The sequence below is a fragment of the Mustela lutreola genome, chromosome 5, assembly GCF_030435805.1.
Source record: "Mustela lutreola isolate mMusLut2 chromosome 5, mMusLut2.pri, whole genome shotgun sequence".
NCBI classification, from domain to species: Eukaryota; Metazoa; Chordata; class Mammalia; order Carnivora; family Mustelidae; genus Mustela; species Mustela lutreola.
Window position 1 is genome coordinate 102,478,520 of NC_081294.1, and position 21,660 is coordinate 102,500,179.

General features: G+C 36.5%; 1 protein-coding gene and 1 non-coding gene across 2 annotated transcripts in view; one reads left to right on the forward strand and one right to left on the reverse strand.

Annotated features, from left to right (window-relative positions):
- The window catches only part of ANKRD31 (ankyrin repeat domain 31), a 151,440-nt gene extending 130,829 nt beyond the window's left edge, over positions 1-20,611 (reverse strand). Inside the window, 3 exon segments of the mRNA XM_059173363.1 lie at positions 2,930-3,039; positions 8,912-8,982; positions 20,314-20,611. Coding sequence (XP_059029346.1) covers positions 2,930-3,039; positions 8,912-8,982; positions 20,314-20,417 — 285 coding nt within the window. The 5' untranslated portion in view covers positions 20,418-20,611.
- On the forward strand, positions 10,238-10,343 carry LOC131832854 (U6 spliceosomal RNA). The gene has a single exon (XR_009354212.1). It is a non-coding gene; the product is annotated as a U6 spliceosomal RNA (small nuclear RNA).
- Positions 20,612-21,660: the final 1,049 nt, after the last annotated feature.

Sequence of the window (21,660 nt, forward strand, 5' to 3'; positions counted from 1 at the left end):
AAGGAAGTTTGCTCCTGATAGATGATGTTTTTCCCCTCCTCCATAGCCAAAAATAATACTTAAGAGCTAATACTTCTAAATATAATGGGGGCTGGAGTTGGTTATTTGTTAATTAACAAAATGCAAGTATACATTTCAATCAACTCTTTCCTAAGGCATCCAAACTGCTGTTTATCCTTTTGATTCATGTGACTGTTATTTTTTTCCTGCCCTTACCACCCCTATATTTTGATGGCCCCTTAAGCTGCACAGTTTTTGTTTTATTTCATCTGTTGGGGGTAGGGTATAGGAGGTGAAAAAAAGTTTAAGTTAACTGTGCTAATTTGGAGGATCTGGAAAAGGGGCAAATCTATTTATATATCCTCAACCAAAAATATGTGAAATCATTCTCTTCAACTGAATAGTGTATCACTGGGAGTGGTGTGGAAGAAGTCTCTACAGTCAAATCAGCCTAACCAACCCTGGGTCGCCAGCAGGCAAGAGATATCTCACACAAACTATCCTCATGTTCAGTATAGCAGAATAAACATTCCTGGTACTGTTTTATTTATTGATCAGTTACTGATAACATTTGTTTAAAATACCTCTCAAATTGACAGTATACAATAAAATTAGGGGACTTTAACACCCCACTTGTATCAACGGATACATCTTCCAGAAAGAAATCAACAAGGAAACAACGGCTTTGAATGACACTAACAATGGCTTAGAACAGATGGACCTAACAGATAAATACAAAATATTCCATCCAAAAACAGAAAACATATTCTTCTCAAGGGCACATAAAGTATTCTCCAGGATAGATCACATTATTAGGCCACAAAACAACTCTTGATTTAAAAGACTGGAATCACAGAGCAATGGGATAGCTAAGTTGGCTAAGCACCTATCTCTGGGTTTCAGGTCAGATCATGGCCTCAGGATTGTGGGATTGAGCCTCAATTCAGGCTCCTCACTCAGTATAAAGCCTGGCTAGGATTCTCTCTTTCCCTCTCCCTCTTCTCCTCCCATTAATTGTCTCTCTCTAAAAAATAAATAAATAAAACCAAGAAACTTTTATGCAGTGAAGGAAACCATTAATTAGAATAAAGAAAGGCAATCTAATGAATGAGACAGCATATTTGCAAATAATATTTTGATAAGAGGTTAACATCCAGAACAGATAAAGAACTCATACAATTCAAGAGCAAAAAACAACAACAAAAAACAGTTTTTTAATTAAAAAGTGGGCAGAGGACCCAAACAGACATTTCTTTAAAGAAAACAACAGGTGACCAACAGACACATGAAAAGATACATATCACTAACCATCAGGGAAATGCAAATCAAAATCACAAGAGATATCTCTTCACACCTGTCAGGACAGCTAAAACCGAAAAGACAAGAAACAACAAATGTTGGTAAGGATATGGATAAAAGAGAACTGTCATGCACTGTTGGTGGGAATGTGAACTGGTGCAGCCACAATGGAAAACAGCGTGGAGGTTACTCAAAAAATTAAAAATAGAACTACCATATGATCCAGTAATTCTACCTCTTGGTATTTTTCTGAAGAAAATTAAAACATGAATTCAAAAAGACATAATCACTCCTATGTTCATTACAGCATTATTTACAATAATCAAGATATAGAAGTAACCTAAATACACATACACACACACAGGAATATTACTTAGTCATAAAAAATGAAATCTTGCAATTTTTAATAACACAGATAGACTCAGAGGGCATTACACTAAGTGAAGTAAGACAGACAAAGACAAATACCTTAGGATGCCACTTACATGTAAAATCTAAAAAAAAAACCCAAATGAATAAATAAAATAAAACAGAAATAGGCTGATAAATCAGAGAATTGATGGTTGTCAGAGAGGAAGGGAGATGGGAAGATGGACAAAATAGGTGAAGGGGAGTAAGAGGTAAAATCTTCAAGTTATAAAATATGAGATATGAGAATGCAAACAATAATACTGTCACAACTTTGTATGGGGACTGCTGGTAACTAAACCTAGGTGGTGACCATTTGAGAATGTATGTAAATATCAAATCATTATGTTAGACACCTGAAGCTAACACAATACTGTATGGCAATTATTCTTCGATTAAAAAAACCCAAATTTGAGATTCACGACAGAATACAGCATCTCTGATGAAATGTTTTCAGTATAATAAAAAAGAAAGATGAGTTGTCTTATTCTAAAAAGGAAACAACACAATTTTTCCCTGAAGTCTTCAATCTGTGTAAAATTAACTATCTTCATTCATAAAAATGCATGTGTGTGAATATTTCATTCATTTCAAAACAATCAATAAAAATGTTAGGATTTTTATTTTATCCTCAGAGAGGGAAAAAATGTATCTATGGTCCCTTCCTTCCTTAAGACTTTATAGGTATCTCTGGTTAGCTGACTTATTTATGCCACAGGTGCTAACTAAATCACCCCTTATCTCTCCCCAGGGTGACTACATTAAAAAGAAACAAATAAAAATTTGTGTATGTAAGTGTATATATATACACATGCACTCACACACACATTAGATAATAGAAGGGCCTTTCAGTAGCCCGTATCTCAAATTACACCATGCAGACTAACATCTTCCTCACAAATTTAAAGTGATCTCTAGATGAAAATCACAATTATTATATTCTATTTTAACCTTCTGTTTCTCTCACTTCCACACTTCTACTTGAAAGAGAGAAAAGAGAGGAAAAAATGAAATATTTTAAATACCTCCTTCTAAAACAACTGCTTTTCAACGAAGTTGCAACGAAAAAACAGAATGACTAGCTAAGAAAGGGTAAAAACCGAGTAAGAGAAGAAAGAAGGAAAATAATAAACAAAAAGAATTAATCATTAGTAATTTGGCCCTCTTTAAAATAGCATTTCCAATTTTTAATAAGTGTGTATTTAATCAATATGATATATACCTGTAAGACTTCTTTCTCACTAAGAGGCGGCATTATATTATTTTTACTCTTCTGCTCTTGTGGAATCTCTCTGAATTTGAAAGCAAGTTGAATCTCAGGAGAAGGAGTGCCTAGAATGAAACATAATCATAAATCATTTGCAACAGGTTTATTGCTCTGCTTTGACAATGACTCCATGATTTTACAGAAATTATAAAATGTCATTAAAAATTATTTTGTAAACTATAATTTCCTAACTGCCACTTTTACATATCAAAGTCTTTAAATTATTAATTTCAAAGAAACATATACTACACTGGAATAAAATAATACTTGATATTTCTTAGCTTCAGGTGGAATGAATACAAAGGATACATAGAGACACTATACAGACTTAAACCCCCTTAGAAATACAGACTTAAACCTCCTTAGAGAGAATACTTTCTTCTTTTTCAATTCTGTGTGAGGTCATTTTTTAAAACTCCTAATACTAATCTATAATCCAAAAACAGAGTTTGTGTTTTTAAGACAGGAATAAGATCCTCACTGGATATTTGAAATTGTTTTTCCAAGTTTAGCCAATTATAGACTGTTTGGCTTACTGGGTAGCTAGGATTAGAACAGATATTTGACTTCTTATTAGTAAGTTACATTATTATCCCATCATTCCCTTTTCCATATTTTTTAAGTAGTAAAGTAAATACCTGCTCACTATAGAAACTTGGGAAAATAAAGTAGTATAATGGAGATACTAATAATCGCCCAGAGATAATTATTCATAACATACTTGTGGATTTCCTTCTGATCCTTTAGTGTGTGTGTGTGTGTGTGTGTGTGTGTGTGTGTGTGTGTTTTATAAAATGGAGTTGCCCTGTATAAATTAGGTTTTCAGATTTTTTTTTAAAAAAGGATGGGGAAGTAATCTCATATTTTAACTTTTCTTCCCTACCGAGTTCCTAAAAAGAATCCAAAGAAATTAGTTGTTGCTGTTTTTTGAAATTAGTTTTTTTTTTTTTTAAATCTGAAGCAATGAGGAAAAATATAGCAATGAGAAAAAAAGGAAATATACGCACTATGGATCAGAAGATGAGACTGGATTAAAGGGAAACCAAACACAGGTAAACAGTATATCACTCTGCATGGGAAAAGGAGTGGCTCCTTCAGGAATAACTATATGAATTTCTTCCATGAGAATCTCAGAAAACCACTCAGCTCAGAGCAAATCACACCAACCAAAGATGGAAGAGGGTACACTGGAGGATCACCATGGGTAGTCTCATACTTCACTGATATTGCTGTTTGTACCAAAGGAGCTCAGAATGAATAATACAGCCAGTTACTCTGTGTAGGAGGATATCTTCCCTACCAGATAAAGAAACGTACTAAAAGCTAGGCCTCATAAAATAACAGTGCTGGCACATCACTGAATATAGTCAAATAGAACAATGAAACAAAATAAGTGGAAAACAGATCTATATATATATATATCTGGGAATTTAATATAAAATAATAATGGCATTTTAAACAGTGACAAAAAGATGAATAAATATAATAAATGTAAATAGAGATAAAAGAAAAGCTTTTATGGTCTTGTGGTAGGCAAAATATTTCCAAGTTTGGAAAAAAAACAAGAAATCCCAGAAGAAAAGACTGACAGGTTTTGTTATATAAAAACTTAAGGGCACCTGGGTGGCTCAGCTGGTTGACTGTCTGCCTTCAGCTCAGGTCACAATCTCAGGATCCTGGGATCCAGCCCCACATCAGCCTCCCTGCCCAGCACCCTCACTTGTGCTCTTTCTCTCTCAAATAAGTAAAAACTCTAAAAAAGAAAACCTTAAACTTTCTGCTTACAAAATATATCAAGAATAACATTAGGGGCGCCTGGGTGGCTCAGTGGGTTAAGTCGCTGCCTTCAGCTCAGGTCATGATCTCAGGGTCCTGGGATCGAGTCCCGCGTTGGGCTCTTTGCTCAGCAGGGAGCCTGCTTCCCTATCTCTCTCTCTCTGCCTGCCTCTCCATCTACTTGTAATTTCTCTCTGTCAAATTAATAAATAAAATCTTTAAAAAAAAAAAAAAGAATAACATTAAAGTTAACTTTAAAGTGAAACTATTTTCCATATATATATGACAAAGTTTTATTATCTTTAAAATATAAAATGATCTTATAAATCAATAATAAAATGAGAATATTTTATGAGACATGTAAGGAATACTCAATATAAAGTATGTCTAACCTTGGTACTCTTTGAAAATGCAAATTAAAATAATCAGATACTTTTTATTTAGCAGTTTGGCAAAGACTGAATATATTCTTTGTTGGATCTAAAGGAAAAAGTCATCTTTTTTAGGGGTAATATGTGTCAAGATCTGACATGTTTCTTTTAAAATCAAATATAATTTTTGCTAGTTATACTAAGGAAATAACCAGAAAAGCAGGCAAAGGTATAAATACTAGAACAGTCACATTTATTACAGTATTGAGAAATACCAAAAATATTATCAATTCATTAAATATGGGTAGATTCATACAGAATAACATGCAGCAATTTAAAAAGTTGAGGAAGATCAATATAACCAGGAAAGAACTATATTTAACACAATACTGATTATAAAAAAAGATATTCATATTGGCATACAAAAGTCTAGAAAAATATATAAATACTAAACACTGGCAATTCTTGGAATGGAATTGTAGGGAAGAGTAGGGGGTGGAACCTTACACTTTCTACATTATATAGTATTATATTTAGAAAATTTTTATTCTTGGGGTACCTGGGTGGCTCAGTGGGTTAAAACCTCTGACTTTGGCATGGGTCATGATCCCAGGGTCCTGGGATCGAGCCCCGCATCAGGATCTCTGCTCAGCAGGGAGCCTGCTTCCCTTCTCTCTGTGCCTGCCTCTGCCTACTTGTGATCTCTGTCTGTCAAATAAATAAAATCTTTAGAAATGTATATATATATATAGAAAAATTTTATTCTTTTAATAGTTAGCAAAAGTAACAAATTCTATCAATTTGGAAAATCAAAGAAAAAGAAAAAGGAAAGCGAAGAAAAAACTTGGTTGGAATATTAAAACACACCTCTAACTTCTTCTTAGTGGTACTTTATATGACATAAAAGCACGTTCTAGAGACTATTATTACACATTGCCTCTTCCAAATACATGTAAGAAAAATACCTCCAAGACGAAATTGCAACTTCCCACTGGAGTACCAAGTGAAATGATGTACTGTGAAAAGACTCTCTGAACTATAAATAAAAGATCTTTGCGGTGTTTAAGAAATTTTTCCTTTTTACCACACCTATTTTCAGACATCCTTGAAAATAAAAAAAAAGGCTCCCAAGAAGAAAGCATAAAAAGAAATAATGTACCCCTTAAATAGTTATTGCAAATATATCTTTTTGAACCATGATGCTCAGTGATATATTTTTCTATAAGCATTTAAATTGACCTAGAAGTGGACTCAGGAAGTATAGAAAACTGTAGGTAAAAGGCACTTTTAAAAAATATATGTACCACATATCAATGAAATCATACAGTATTTGCCTTTTTCAGTCTGACTTCTTTCATTTAGCATAATAACCTCTTGGTCCATCCATATTTCTTGGTCCATCACATCTTTTTCATGGCTGTGTACTATACATACACATATACATATATACACATATACATATACACCACATCTTCTTTATCCATTTGTCTACCAATGAACGCTTAGGTTACTTCCATATCCTGGCTACTGTAAATAATGTTGCAATAAGCATAAGAGTGCATATATATTTTTTTACTTAGTGTTTTCATTTTCTTTGGGTAAACACCCAGTAGGGGAATCACTGGATCATATGGTATTATTCTTTATTAATTTCTTGAGGAACCTCCACACTGTTTCCTATTGCAGTTGTAACAATTTACATTACCACCATCCATGCACAAGGGTTTCTTTTCTCTATAGCCTCACCAACACTTGTTATTTGTCTTTTTGCTTTTAGCCATTCTGATAGGTCTAAGGTGATAACTCTTTGTGGTTTTGATTTGCATTTCTCTGTATGCCTTCTTTAAAAAAATGTCTATTTGGGGCCTCTCCCCATTTTTTACTCAGATTGTTTGTTTTTTATGTATCAAGTTGTATAAGTTCTTTATACATTTTAGAAATAGGGGCGCCTGGGTGGCTCAATGGGTTAAGCCTCTGCCTTCAGCTCGGGTCATGATCCCAGCATCCTGGGATTGAGTCCTGCATAGGGCTCTCTGCTCGTCAGGAAGCCTGCTTCCTCCTCTCTCTCTCTCTCTCTCTGCCTGCCTCTCTGCCTATTTGTGATCTCTGTCTGTCAAATAAATAAATAAAATCTTAAAAAAAAAGAAATTAACCCCTTAACAGATACATCATTTGCAAATAACTTCTCCATTCAGTAGGTTGTCTTTCATTGTGTTGATGATTTCCTTTACTGTATAAAAGTTTTTTATTTTGATGTAGTTCCAATAGCTTATTTTTGCTTTTATTTCCCTTGCCTTAGGAGACATATCTAGCTAGAAAAATGATGCTAGGGCCAATGTCAGAAAAATTACTGCCTGTGTTCTCTTCTAGGGTTTTTGTAGTTTCGGTTAAGTCTTTAATCCACTTAAGTTTATTTTTGTGTATGGTATAAGAAGTTAGTCCAGTTTCATTCTTTTGCTTGCAGCTGTCCAGTTTTCCCAGCACCATTTTTGAAAAGATTGTATTTTCCCCATTGCATATTCTTGCTTAATTTGTCATAGATTAATTGATCCTATAAATGTGGCTTTATTTCTGGGTTCTCTACTCTGTTCCATCAATCTTTTGTGCCAGTACCACACTGTTTTGGTTATTACACCTTTGTAGCATACCTTGAAGTCTGGGATTGTGACACTTCCAGCTTTGTTCTTCTTTCTCAAGACTGATTTGGCTATTCAGGCTCTTTTGCAGCTCTATAGATATTTTTAGATTTGTTCTAGTTCTGTAACAAATGTTGTTGGTATTTCCATAAGCACTCACTGAATTTGGGTGATATGGATGTTTTAACAATATTAATTCCTATAATCCATGATCATGGAATATCTTTCTATTCGTGTCATCTCCAATTTCTTTTATCTGTAGTTCATAATTTTCAGAATATGGGTCTTTCACCTCCTTGGTTAAGTTTACTCCTAGGTGTTTTATTGTTTTTGCTGCAATTATGAATGGGATTGTTTTCTCAATTTCTCCTTCTGGTACTTTGTTATTAGTGTATAATAAGCCGGACTAAGAAAGACAAATACTGTATTATTCCACTCATACAGGGAATCTAAAAAAACAAAACAAATGAATTCACAAACCAAAAAAAAGCTGAACCAGACCTATAAATACAGAGAACAAACTGGTGGTTGCCAAAGGGGACAGGGGTGGGGAGAATAGACAAAATGGGTGAATGGGAGTGGAAGATACAGGTTTCCAGCTATGGAATAAATAAGTCACAGTATTAAAATCACAGCATAGGAAATATAGTCAATAATATTATAATAACATTATATGTTAAAGATGGTAGCTGAAACTGTGGTGAGCCTAGCATAACCCATAAAGTTAAATCACTATGGTATACACCTGAAACTAATGTAACATTATGCATTAACTATACTCAAATTCAAAAAATTAAATATATAAAATTAAACAAAGGATATTTGGTATTTCAGTCTGAAATAGGCTGGTTATTAAAAAGTACTATTCACTTTTGCAAATAAACAAGTTCTAGGCTAAGCCGGAAATTTTTGCAAGCAGAAGAGCTATCTGAAGGCCTCTCAAGGAGTCATTAACATCTTCCAGAAGTTATAACTTCCCTTGCTATCTTTATAGTAACAGACCTTAATAGACCTTAGACTCTATTACAGATGAGTATAAGAAACTAATTCTGTGTAAAGTTAAAAGCAAAACTAACTATAAAAGGAGAAATTGACAGAGTAATAACACTTGGCAAATTAAAGGGACTACTTAGTGAAAAAAAATTTTTTCTCACCTTCGTACATTCCACTTATACCAGGATGGAGACTGAACTCAGATCTAAGAGATGTGTCTTTAAAGAGCAACCTTTCAAATAACAAAACAGAAAATACAGATTATGTTCCTAAACAAAGACTAACAATTTAACCACAATTTGTTATTATACTTAAACTTGCTAAAATTCTTCGTTACACCACACTATTAATATCTACACCAAAATGTTTTTTTAGATGTGTACCCTTTAATTAAAAACTTATATAAGATGAAAAATAAAGACTTATTTATATGGTCTAGTTCATTTTTATAAAACCCTGTTATTTCTAAGTACTTGGGAGTAAGGGATGAATATCAGTATAGTTTCTGAACAGAGATGAAGTGAGATGATTTGAGGGAACAGTGCAGGTAGGTTTCCTCCTTCACATTTCTCTATACCACAGAGAATTTGAGATTGGAATTCCAGGACTGAATCTGAGTACATATTTTCAAAATGATAGAATTCCTTCAGTTTTTGGATTTACTTCCTACTATGTTCTAAGGTGCATCAAGGTAACAGAGAGAGAAGACACACAATCCATACCCTCAAGAAGCTTCAAATCCAGTGACAAATACAAAACTAAAAAATAGCAATGATATGCCATGGTGAGTACGCTAGTAGGCAGATTTAACATGTTTGTGTTTTCTGATTTTAAAAACCCTACAGAATTCAAAACTAGGAAAAGGACTTGAAAAGAAATTTATCCAAAGAAGATGTACAAATAGCTAACAAGAACACAAAAAGATGCTCAACACTACTAAATATTAGGAAAATAAAAATCAAAACCACAGTGAGATATCACATCACATCCATTAGGTTATGATCAAAAACAAAACAGAAAATAACAAGTAGTGACAAGGATATGGAGAAATTGGAACTCTTGTGCATTGCTAGTGGGAATGTTAAACGGTACAACCACTGTGGAAAACAGTATGGTTCATCAAAAAAGAGATTTTTTTTTTAAAAGAGATCTTTAACCACCATTTGATCTAGTAATTCCATTTCTGGGTATGTACACAAAGTAAATGAAAGCAGGAATCTGAAAATATTATTTGCACACTTCTGTTCAGAGAAGCATCATTCACAGAAGCCAAAAGGTGAAACCAACCCAAGTACTCATCAACAGATAAGTGGATAAACAAAATGCTGTACATACATGAAATGGAGTATTATTCAGCCTTAAAATGGAGGTAATGCTGATACATGTTATAACACAGACCTTAAAAACCTACCAGTGCAGTGGTGCATAAACAATGAATTTTGGAACACTGAAAAGAAATAAAATGAAACAAACAAGCAAACATACCAGTGCTTGCTTTGGCAGCACATATACTAAAACTGGAATGATACAGAAAAGACAGCATGGCCCAAGTGCAAGGATGATATACAAACTCATGAAGCATTCCATATTTCAAAAAATTACACTAAGTGAGTGTACCAGACACAAATGGACAAATACTATATGATTCCACTTACATGAGATAGCTAGAGTAATCAGATCCACAGTGATCAAAAGTAGAATGGTGGCTGCCAGGGGCTGGGAGCAGGGAGGAATGGGAAGTTAGTGTTTAATGAGTTCAAAGTGCTAGTCTGGGAAAATGAAAAAGTTCTAAAGTCAGATAGTGGTGATGGGTGCACAACAACGTGAAAGCACTTAATGCCACTGGACTGTATACTTAAAAATGGTTACAACCATAATTATCACACTTAAAATGGTAAATTTTATGATACATATTTTTATGATGATAAAAATAAAATTAAAAAATATTTTTAGAATATAACAGTATACCAAGGCATGAATATATGATTTGGCACTAAATGGGTTCTTTTGTTTACTTATTTGTTCTTTCTGCTCTTCACTTTTTTAAGGAAAATTACAAACAATAACAACACAAGAGACAATAGTATACTTACTGTCTACATTCAACTACCAGACAATCTTATTTCTTGTATAATCATTCTGCCACCCTCTCTGTTCCTGCCAGTCTCACTAGATTATTTTGAAACAAGTCCTGGACTTCTTATTCCATTTTACCTAGAAATATTTCAGTATGAAACTCTAAAAGGACACTTTTCAAACACCACCATAATAACCACACCTTTAAAAAACAACCATAATTATCACACTTTCAAAAAGCCGATAATTCCTTAATATTACTAAATTTTCAGTCTTTAGTAAATAGCCTCTGAAATGGCTCCTGGTATTTATGCCCTTGTGTGAACCCCTCCCTTGAGTACAGACTGAATCCAGAAATTCTTCTAATAAACAGAATATAGCAAACATGTTAGGATGCTACTTTGAGAAAGACACCAGCTTTCATCTTGCTCTCACTTTATTATTCTCTTACTTCTTCCCTCTCATGGAAGTTGCCTTGCCATGCTGTGAAACACTCTGCAGAGAAGCCTATGTAGCAAGACACCAAGGAAGGCCTCCAGTCAACCATGAGAGACAACTGAATCTTAACAAGCACTACACAGGAAGTGAATCCTTCTCAAGAGGACTAGAGGGGCACCTGGGTGGCTCAGTCAGTTAAGCGTCCCTTCTGCTCAAGTCATGATTCTGGAGTCCTGAGTTCTGCACTGGGCTTCCTGCTCAGCAGAGAGTCTGCTCCTTCCTCTGCCTCTCAACCCACTTGGACTCTCTCTCAAATACATAAATAAAATCTGGAAGAAGAAGAAAAAGAGAAAGAGAAAGAGGAAGAGGAAGAAGACGACGACGACGACCACCATCACGACTAGAAGTAGAGATGAATGCAGCCTTGTCAGTCTGTGAGCCTGATGACCCAGTTAAGCCACTCCCTAATTCCTGACCCACAGAAACTACAAGAAAATAAATGTTCACTGTTTTAAGTTGCTAAGTTTTGGACTAAGTTTTTCTACAGCAAAGGAAAACCAAATAAACTGTAGTCACATTCCCCCAACTGTTTCTTTTTAGTTGTTTTATTCAAATCAAGATCTAAACAAGGGGCCCACATTGTTTTTGGTTGCTATATCTAAGTATCTTCTTAAATATATAAATAACTCCCCCACTGGAATTTAAGAGTTGAAGGAACTAGACTGTTTTTTTTCCTCAAGTTTCCTACATTTTGAATTTTCTAACTGTACGTCATGTAACATGTTCCTTTATCCTATATACTGCCTATAAACTGATTATTAGCTAGAAGTTTAATCAGATTAAACTTCTAGCAGTTTAATCAGATTAAACTTCTAGCTAGAAGTCAACTGGGGGTGGGAGGCATGTGTGTACTTCCTACAGGAGACAAAGTCTTTCAGCTCCCCCCTTTGCCTTGGGCCTGGAACACTTTCTTACCAAGATTCAGAGTCCTCCCAGCCTGCACTGGACTTTCTACCATGTATGGGAATACCTTTCCCAGTTTCAGACTTGGTGTGTACTCCTTTGCTGTGAAAGCATGTGTGTCCTATGTTACCTGGAAAACCTCACTACTATATATGTCCTCTGTGGGGACAAGATGAAGTCACTCTGTGGCACAAGAGGAATGTGTGCAGACCAAAGGTCCACATCAGCTGCAGAGAGTGACTGCTAGCCATGGGGGTCAATACCTACTACTGAAGCTGCTCTTGCTTTGTCTCTTCTCTATGTGAATAAAGAACTGTTCTAGCCTGCCACCACCCAGATCTTGGACTTCCAACCTCCAGAACCATAAGAAAATGCATTTCTGTTAGTTAAGCCATCCAGTCTGTGGTATTTTTATGGCAGCCTTACAAACTAATACACCACTATCTTCCCTAGTTTCCCAGAATAAAATACTGTATCCTACTTAGATATCATATCATATTTAGAGTCCACAATACTAATATTATCATTAACAGTATGATTACTGAAGTTACTTTGCAATTCTTTATGTCCTTGGAGTATATCTTATCTGGCATGTATAGATAATTTTGTTTAAATGGCACTTAATTCCTTTTGGTGTAATTATGCTATCAAGTCAATACATAATTAGGTTCACCTGTTTAATCTTGCCTCTTATTTTTTTAAAATATTATTTATTTATTTATTTGGCAAAGAGAGAGAGAGATCACAAGTAGGCAGAGAGGCAGGCGGGGGGGGGGAGGGGAGCAGGCTCCCCACTGAGAAGAGAGCCAATGTGAGGCTTGATCCCAGGACCTGGATCATGACCTGAGCTGAAGGCAGAGGCTCAACCCACTGAGCCACCCAGGTGCCCCTCTTTTGCTTTTTAGAAAATTTTTCATGTTGGTTTAATTTTGTTTTATAATTATGCAAACCATAAATGTATAAAATAAGATCTATTTAGAGAAGTCTAGTCTTGTCTCATCTTGTCTCTTCACCCATCTGTTCTTTCACTTCCCATTTTTTAAAATTGTATGGTTTATCCTTCCAATGTGTTTTTGAAAATATGAGCAATGTGAGTATCCATGCCCTCACCCAGAAGCAGTCTATATATCTCTTTACTTTTTCTTCCTTAACAATAAATCCAGTAGATTGATCAGTGCAGGGGAAGAAACTTTCTTCGTTCCTCTTTATCAATTCATAGTATGCCACTGTGTGGATTCTCACATAGTTTTTAAAAAATATTTATTCATCTAAGTAATTTCTATACCCAACAAGGGCTTGAACTCACAACCCTGAAATTAAAAGTCACGTGTTCTTCCAGCTGAGACAGCCAAGTACTCCTCAGTTTTAAAAGCTTAGTAAAAGACAATAGTGGAAGTTTAAAAAAAAAAAACGGGGAGAGATTAAAAAAATTTACAGAACTATCTTGTTTTCCATTCCCAAACACAAAAATACATCACACATATAATCTCACATACATTACAAAGAACATGTTACTAAGAAAAATAAGTAACCATTAACAACAACAACAAACCCATACCTCCTAATAGTTCTCAGCACCACTAAAACTAATAATAAAAAGGACTCCAGTCCTTAATCTAACAAACCCTCTGTGAGAGTAAATGCTGGCTCCCGTTATTAGGAGAAAAATTATCTTTTTTTATTCAATTACTACTGGCAATTACCAAGGATTGAAGATTTTATTATTCAAATATAGATTAACACCATTACTATAGCACACTTTTCTAAGTAAAAATATCTAGGGATGCCTGGGTGGCTCAGTTGATTGAGTGCCTGCCTTAGGCTCAGGTCATGATCCCAGGGTCCAGGAATCGAGTCCCACATCAGGCTCCTTGCTTCGCAGAGAGCCTGCTTCTCCTTCTGCCAGCTGCTCCCCATTTGTGCTCATGCGCAGGCATGCCCTCTCTCTCCCCCGCCCCCACCCTAACAAATAAATAAAATCTTAAAAAAAAAGAAGTAAAAAAAAAAAAACTATTCATTTTAATGTCCCAGAAGTTTAAAAAAAAAAAAAAAACCCGAAACTATTCTTCTTAATGTCCCTAAAAGAATTATTTTACTTTTTAAAAATTTTTGAGGGTTTGTTTTTAATCTAAAAATAACACAAAAAAGGCATGACGGAATTATGGAGGCTAATGGGACTGCTTTTTATCTTCATTGTGGTAATGGTTATTACACAATTGTATGTGTTTATCAAAACACACAGGATGAATTCTGCTGCATGTAATTTGTATCTTAATGAAAAAGTAACATGATGTTAATTTTCCGTAAGTAAATTTATAAATATAACTTTATACCAATAAAAGTACCAGTAAGACTTTTTATTGAACCAGACAACTGATTCTAAAGTTCATGTGGTAAAATAAATAAGAACAGCCAGGAAAATGTTTTAAAATAACAGTAAGGAGGTAATAACTCATAGGACATTAAAATATTTTTGGATATAAAATGTTTTTAGGGTGCCTGGGTGGCTCAGTGGGTTAAGCCCCTGCCTTTGGCTCAGGTCATGATCTCAGGGTCCTGGGATCGAGTTCTGCATAGGGCTCTCTGCTCAGCAGGGAGCCTGCTTCCTCATCTCTCTCTCTCTCTGCCTGCCTCTCTGCCTACTTGTGATCTCTCTCTGTCAAATAAATAAAATACTTTAAAAAAATAATAATAAAATAAATAAAATGTTTTAAAAATGTGAAACTAGCACATAAAATGATAGACCAACAAACAGAATAAAATCTCCTAAGTAAACTCATGTATACATACAAATTAAGTTTACTTAAAAAGTGGCATTTCAAATCAGAGAAAAAGATAGGATTTAAAAAAATACAATATTGGGACAACGAAGGAGACATATGGAAAATAATTAAGTTGCATCCATACTTGACACTGTACTCCAAATAAAAATCCCATATGAATCAAAACGTAAATGTTTAAAATGAAACAAAAAGTATAAAAGAAACTAAGGAGGGATTCTTTTATCATTGTGAAGGAAAAAAGCCTTTCTAATTATGAGATAAACCCAAATAATTCAATTATCAAGATTACAAACACCCAAACCCTTTGACAGAGTGCTTCTATTTTTTAGAAAACAATTTTATATACGTTTGAGAACATATATACATAACTTGGAAAATATCTCTGGGAGGACAAAAATCAAATATATTGATTGCCTGTGGAAAAGAAGACTGAGTGGCTGAGGAGATAGGGATGAGAAGGAGATTTTTTGCTATACACCCTTTAATACTTAAAAAAACTTCCCAGAACCATGTAAATACAGTACTTATTCAAAAAAACTGTAGAAAATGTGGGCAATAAAAAGAAGTATAAGTATGAAGATAGAAATCTCCTTTTAGCTTTCTATGGAGGCTTACATATGTTAGAACCAAAAATTCTTTCACAAAGTTTGGATCAATCTGTATAAAGTTTAAGAAACTACACTTCACATTTAACATTATATTGAAATATTTGCAAAGTCACTGAAATTCTTCCTAAAACCATTAAATATTGATAATACTCCCTCATAAGGACATACGATTTATTTATTTATTTAAGCATAAGGATATAATTTATTTAAGCATTATATAATTCTAAAACACTTGTTTTTAATTTTTCATTTTTGCAAATGTCTCAGGGATAATTTCCTCTGCATAAATCTTTGGGTTTTTTTTTTTTTTTCTCCTTTAGAGAGGAGTCAGGGCTATTTTAAATTCTAAAAGGAAAATGAAAAGAGTGCAAACAGAAGAATTACTCATATTCATGTTCAGTCAATAAATTAACTGAAAAGAGACATTAATTTCTTAGTGAGTTCTAGTCAAACTACTAGACTACATTAGTAACTAATACTCTTAAAAGTCAATGACCACTTCATTACAGACACAGTATTTTAATAATAAAATTTAACTTTGAAATACTGGAAAAATGGAATAGTACCGAGTACTAAAAACAGAAGAGAGAAGTAGAAATTAGATGGCTGAGTTAAAAGGAAAACTTGGGCAAAATTTGATGGAAATCTTCAAATAATATTCACTGTTTTGTTAAAAGTACAATAAAATTTTGGGAGACAATTAGGGTTTCAATTTTATATTTTATCGAAGTTTTGATTGCACAGTTCAGTGTAACAGTTCTAAACATAGTACTTGGCACCACTGTGCTTTTCACTGGAGTTGCTACTACTTTGATACACACCCTGACCAAAATGTTACTTTTATTTTAAAGATTTATTTTTACTTATTTTGCATCCACTATTTTTTTTATTTAAATTCAATAATTAACATATCATGTATTATTGGTTTCAGAGGCAGAGGTCAGTGATTCCTCAGTCTTATATACTACCCAGGGCTCATTACATCACGTGCTGCCCTCCTAAAGATTCACTTGAGAGAGACCACATGCGCATGCATGCACAGGATTGGAGGAAGAAGCAAAGGGAGAGAGAAAATCTCAATCGGACTCCCCACTGAGTTTGTAGCCCAAGGTGGGGCTCAGTTTCACAACCCCTGAGATCATGACCTGAGCCAAAATCATGAGTCAGATGCTTAACTGACTCCCCCAGGAGTCCCCCAAATATCAGTTTCTTTAGCCAATTTAATGTGGTTATTAAATCCTTGTCATCTTGTACTTTGCTTTCTTTCCCTCCTTCCTCAAGTATATCCTTTGTAACGAGTATTTTTCTATCTAGACAATTCACATGAAGACGGTGTTGGTCCGACTTGAGGGACAGAATTAACACCCTTCTTGCAGGGTAATTATGTTGAATTAGCTTTTTATTAAATGCAGTTATAATGTTCAGAAGACACGTGACCTGAGCACATACACAAATCCATTTAACAATGAACTACGATGGTTCTGTTTAAATCTACTGAATAGGATTAATTTGAGATCTATCCCTTCATGCTATAGAGCAGTTAACCTTATTAGCAGAGGCTGAACCAGAATACAAGGGCTAATAAAAGATTTCCAGGGCATATATACAAAAAAGGATCATGCCTCTTAGAAAACAAATTACAAGCTAACAAAATCTTATTAGTCAGCAACTTGAATTTTTACAAAAGATGAATAGCAACACCTACAAAGCCACAAAAAAGACTGGATGCAGAGTGCCTGGATGGCTCAGTTGGTTAAGCGTCTGGTCTGCCTTCCGCTCCCATCATGATCTCAGGGGGTTCCCTGCGGACCCTGGTGGGTTTCCTGTTCAGAGGGGAATCTGCTTCTCCCTCTGCCCCTCCCTCTGCTTGTGTGTACCTGCATTCTAACAAATAAATAAAATCTTTAAAAAAAAAAAAAAAAGACTGTATGCACTTTTGGATATGGTTTCCAGAGGGAAAGCTAGGACTTAATCCAGACTCACAAAGAGTGTTTTTTTCAGACACAGTTAACACACCTGGCAACCTGGTTCTTTATAAAAAGCCTTGCCTTTCTCCCGTCTTCGATAAAAGACCTTAGGGGCGCCTGGGTGGCTCAGTGGGTTAAAGCCTCTGCCTTCCGCTCGGGTCATGATCCCGGGGTCCTGGGATCGAGCCCCGCGTCGGGCTCTCTGCTCAACAGGGAGCCTGCTTCCTCCTCTCTCTCTGCCTGCCTCTCTGGCTACTTGTGATCTCTGTCTGTCAAATAAATAAAATCTTTAAAAAAAGAAAAAGAAAAAAGACCTTAATAGCTGCAACATTTAAGGATTATTTAGCTATGTGAAACTGTATGTTTTGCCTCTTGGGGATCTCTACTAGAACTTGTGTCCCTCATTCTAGTTAAAGACCTTGTGCATAAAAAAAACAGCCAAAACAAACCGCACATAAGCAAAGAAGATGAGAAAAAAAGGAAAGCAACACTAAATAATGGCCCCAGCAATTCAGCTCCAGCAATGCTTAGACTTTAACTATATTGCCATGCCAATAAGAACACTAGGTTTTTGTTTTGTTTTGTTTTTTAAGATTTTATTTATTTATTTGACAGACAGAGATCACAAGTAAGCAGAGAGGCCGGCAGAAAGAGAGGAAAGCAGGCTCCCTGCTGAGCAGAGAGCCCGATGGGGGACTCAATCTCAGGACCCTGAGATCATGACCTGAGCCAAAGGCAGAGGCTTTAACCCACTGAGCCACCCAGGCACCCCAAGAACACTAGTTTTTAACCTTGAGCTATGAGGTCTGAAAAAATGATGTTTATATGGCACTGCAGAGAAGCATTTTAAATGAATCACAGGGGAAGAAAAAGATTGGCCAGCCAAGATAGAGTGAACTATCTAAAGCCTATTTTTCCTCTCATTACACAAAAACTCAAGAGTATTTTTTAAAAGCTTCCTGCGTAATCTGAAAAGTAAACAATAGCAGGTAGATTGAGGACTGAAGTCACACCATGAAACAGGTGAATTTCAGAGTTTGTTTTTGTTGTTTTGTTATTCCCTTATTTGTCTCCTACTTTGATCCAAAGCCTAATCCTGAAACTGCAGAGTGGGCTCAGACAGCAAAAACTCCATAAGACACCCCCTATCTCTATCCAGCAGACTAGGGAAAGGGAACCCTGTGAATGCCAGAAAGTGTGAAAGGAAATCTCTGGGTTTTATTTGTTTTCTCTCTTTAGGATTAGAAATATACTACTATCAATCACGGCAATTTGGGCACTTGAAAATCCAAGACAAAACCTGTCTGTCTTGCCAGAGGAACCACATGCTCAAGAGTATAGAGAGCATCTCTCTTATTTTCTTCTCTCTTAACACTTTTCCCTGGAGGTGGCCTTAGTTGCAAGGCACTGTTCTGAAGTAAGAAAGCTCACAGAAATGTCTTTCTGGTCATATGAACCAGCATGTGGATATGACTGTGGTGGTTGTTTTAAGACTCAATGTATTAGTCAGAAATACTCCCTGTACACCAACAGCAAATATTACTGTATGTACATATAAATGAGCAAAAACCTGGGTATGATCATCTCTGCTCTAAATAATTCCAACTGGAAGCTTGCTAGAAATGCAGAATTTCAGATCCCACCATAGAAATTCAGAGTTGGACTCCGCATTTTAATGGGATTCAGAAGTGACTTTATAAGGGCATTAAAATTTGAAAAGCTCTGCTCTAGGGCATGCTTGAGTGAACAAAAATCTGATTATGCTTCTCTTCCACTTAACATTTTACAAGCACACTCGCAGGATATATGAAGCTTTATATTACCTCACCCTACCTTCCTCTCCAGGCTCATCTCCCATTACTCCCCGTCTCACCATTTAACACTTCACTTCAGTAAGAATTAACTATTTGTACATTACAGCACACAACACAATGCTGTCCCCCCAACCTTACCCATGCATTTCCCTCAGCCTAGAACACCTCTTCATCTGCCTAATTCTTAACCCACCTTAAAGCCTCTATTCGTAAGTCAACCCCACCAATCTCAAAAGACTACCTGGGCTCCTAAACCAGCCAAAGTCCATCCCTGGACTATCGCATTTTATTTAAGTTACCTGGTTATTTAAAAAAAGAAAGAAAGAAAGAAAGAAAGAAATTATCTATTTATGTGACTTCCCTGGCCTGTAGGTTTCTCAAAAGCAATGGCCTCATCTCTTATATAGTTCCCCTGGATCGAGCACAGAGAACTAGGTATGTTCAAGGTTTTAATAAACTACCATCTTTTTTGATTTTTAAAAAGTATTAGATTCCAGTTTAGCAGTAAATGGTTCCCCCATCACACATTCTTTTCCTGAAATTGTTAACCATCTCCTAGATCAGTGCTTCCAGTTGCTTAAGCAAAATGCATTTCAGAAATTTAGACCCAAAACTTGTTTGCCTGTACAACCTGGAGACTCTGGCTAAGTTTGCTTCTGCTTTTTCTTCTTTTAGATGCCATAAAGCCATCTACCAGAAAGCTCATTTTGTCCTAAACTGGAGGCTGGGGGGATTGTGTTTTGTTTATTTACAAGTTCTTAGCACAGGCCTCGCTGCCTCACAAGACTCGAATTCCGCCCGCCATTGCACATTCATCTGGTAATTTCTACGCAAATCTCCGAGGGCCACTCCACTGCCAGTACCCAACAGAATGGCGGGCTCACTGTCCAAGGGCTGGCGCTAACTGTGGTCACCTTCTCCATGGAAGCTCCTCTTCATCCAGGTCGCTCTCCGTCACCGACTCGTCAATCATCGTTTCATCGCTGTCCCAGTCTGGGGTCTGGGCGCCCTCCTCCATCTTCGCCTCACACCCGGAACCTTTTTTATCCTCCTCCAACGCCCCGCTTCCCGCGAAAGGAAAGGGCACTCCGAGGGTCGGGGGAAACTGTGTTTGAAAAATGAAATTCGAGGCGGGAGGCGGGAGACGGGCCTGGTACAGAAGGCTGAGGGCACAGAGCTACAGCTACAGTCGTCGTCGGGGACTCGCTCCTGCAAGCTCCCGTCACCTCACGCCTCCCGCAGGGGGAGCCGCGCGCCACACGTCGCACGGCGCAGCCGCGTGCGGCCCCGCCCCACGACGCCAGTAGCCGGAAGTGGCTGGCGGAGCGTCGGCTCGCTTGGGGTTTCCCCGCCGCCTGGGGCGTGGTCCCTGCTGCATTCGCTTTCTGAGCGTCCTTGCAGATTGGTTCGCTGGACGGAGTGACTGCGGTTGCGGTCGTACGGACCAGAGAGACAGCGGTGCCACGGACAAGACCGCAGTCCGAGTCTGCCTAACGCCATTGGCAGGAGGGAGACTTAGGTCATCTTACCTGCAGGGCTCGTGCTTGTGAGACCCAGACCTGGAAAGAACTGTCAGCTCCTACCTGCTCGGGTAACCCCCACTGTCAGTCTGACATTCTGAAGCCAGAATGTTACGTAACACCAGAAGTGTTTGTTGCAGTCCACCAAATGCTGCCTTTCTCCTTAATTCCTTTGATACCCCCTCCTCGAATGTCCTTTGAGGTAGGCAGGACAAATATGTTTATCCTAAGTTTAAAGATCATCAACCCATCTAACTGATGTGTTTTTTATTCGTATTTTTCCCTCATTAACTCTTGAATTGCCTTGAAATACAGGTTGTGTAGGAAAAGGAGAATAAATGCTTTTTTTTTCCTATATAAATTTTTAGAATGATAGTGTCTAGCAACTTCCAAAAATAGCCAATTACGACTTTTCAATGAAGAACGAGAGGTGTATATATTTGATGTGTTTCAGTGTATTTGAAAGTTTTAAATTCAAACATCCAAAACAAAACCAAGTGAACTCCATTTGCCAAGAGAGGTAGTTTAAGAATGAGAATCCCCTCCCCCATCAAGTGTTTAGTATTCACTTTGAAATCTCCAGCGGCTAGCTCGTATTGGGTCTTTAAAAGTTTGTTGAATAGGTGATGCCTGGGTGGCTCAGTTGGTTAAGCAGCTGCCTTCGGCTCAGGTCATGATCCCAGCGTCCTGGGATTGAGTCCCTAATCGGGCTCCTTGCTCGGCAGGGAGTCTGCTTCTCCC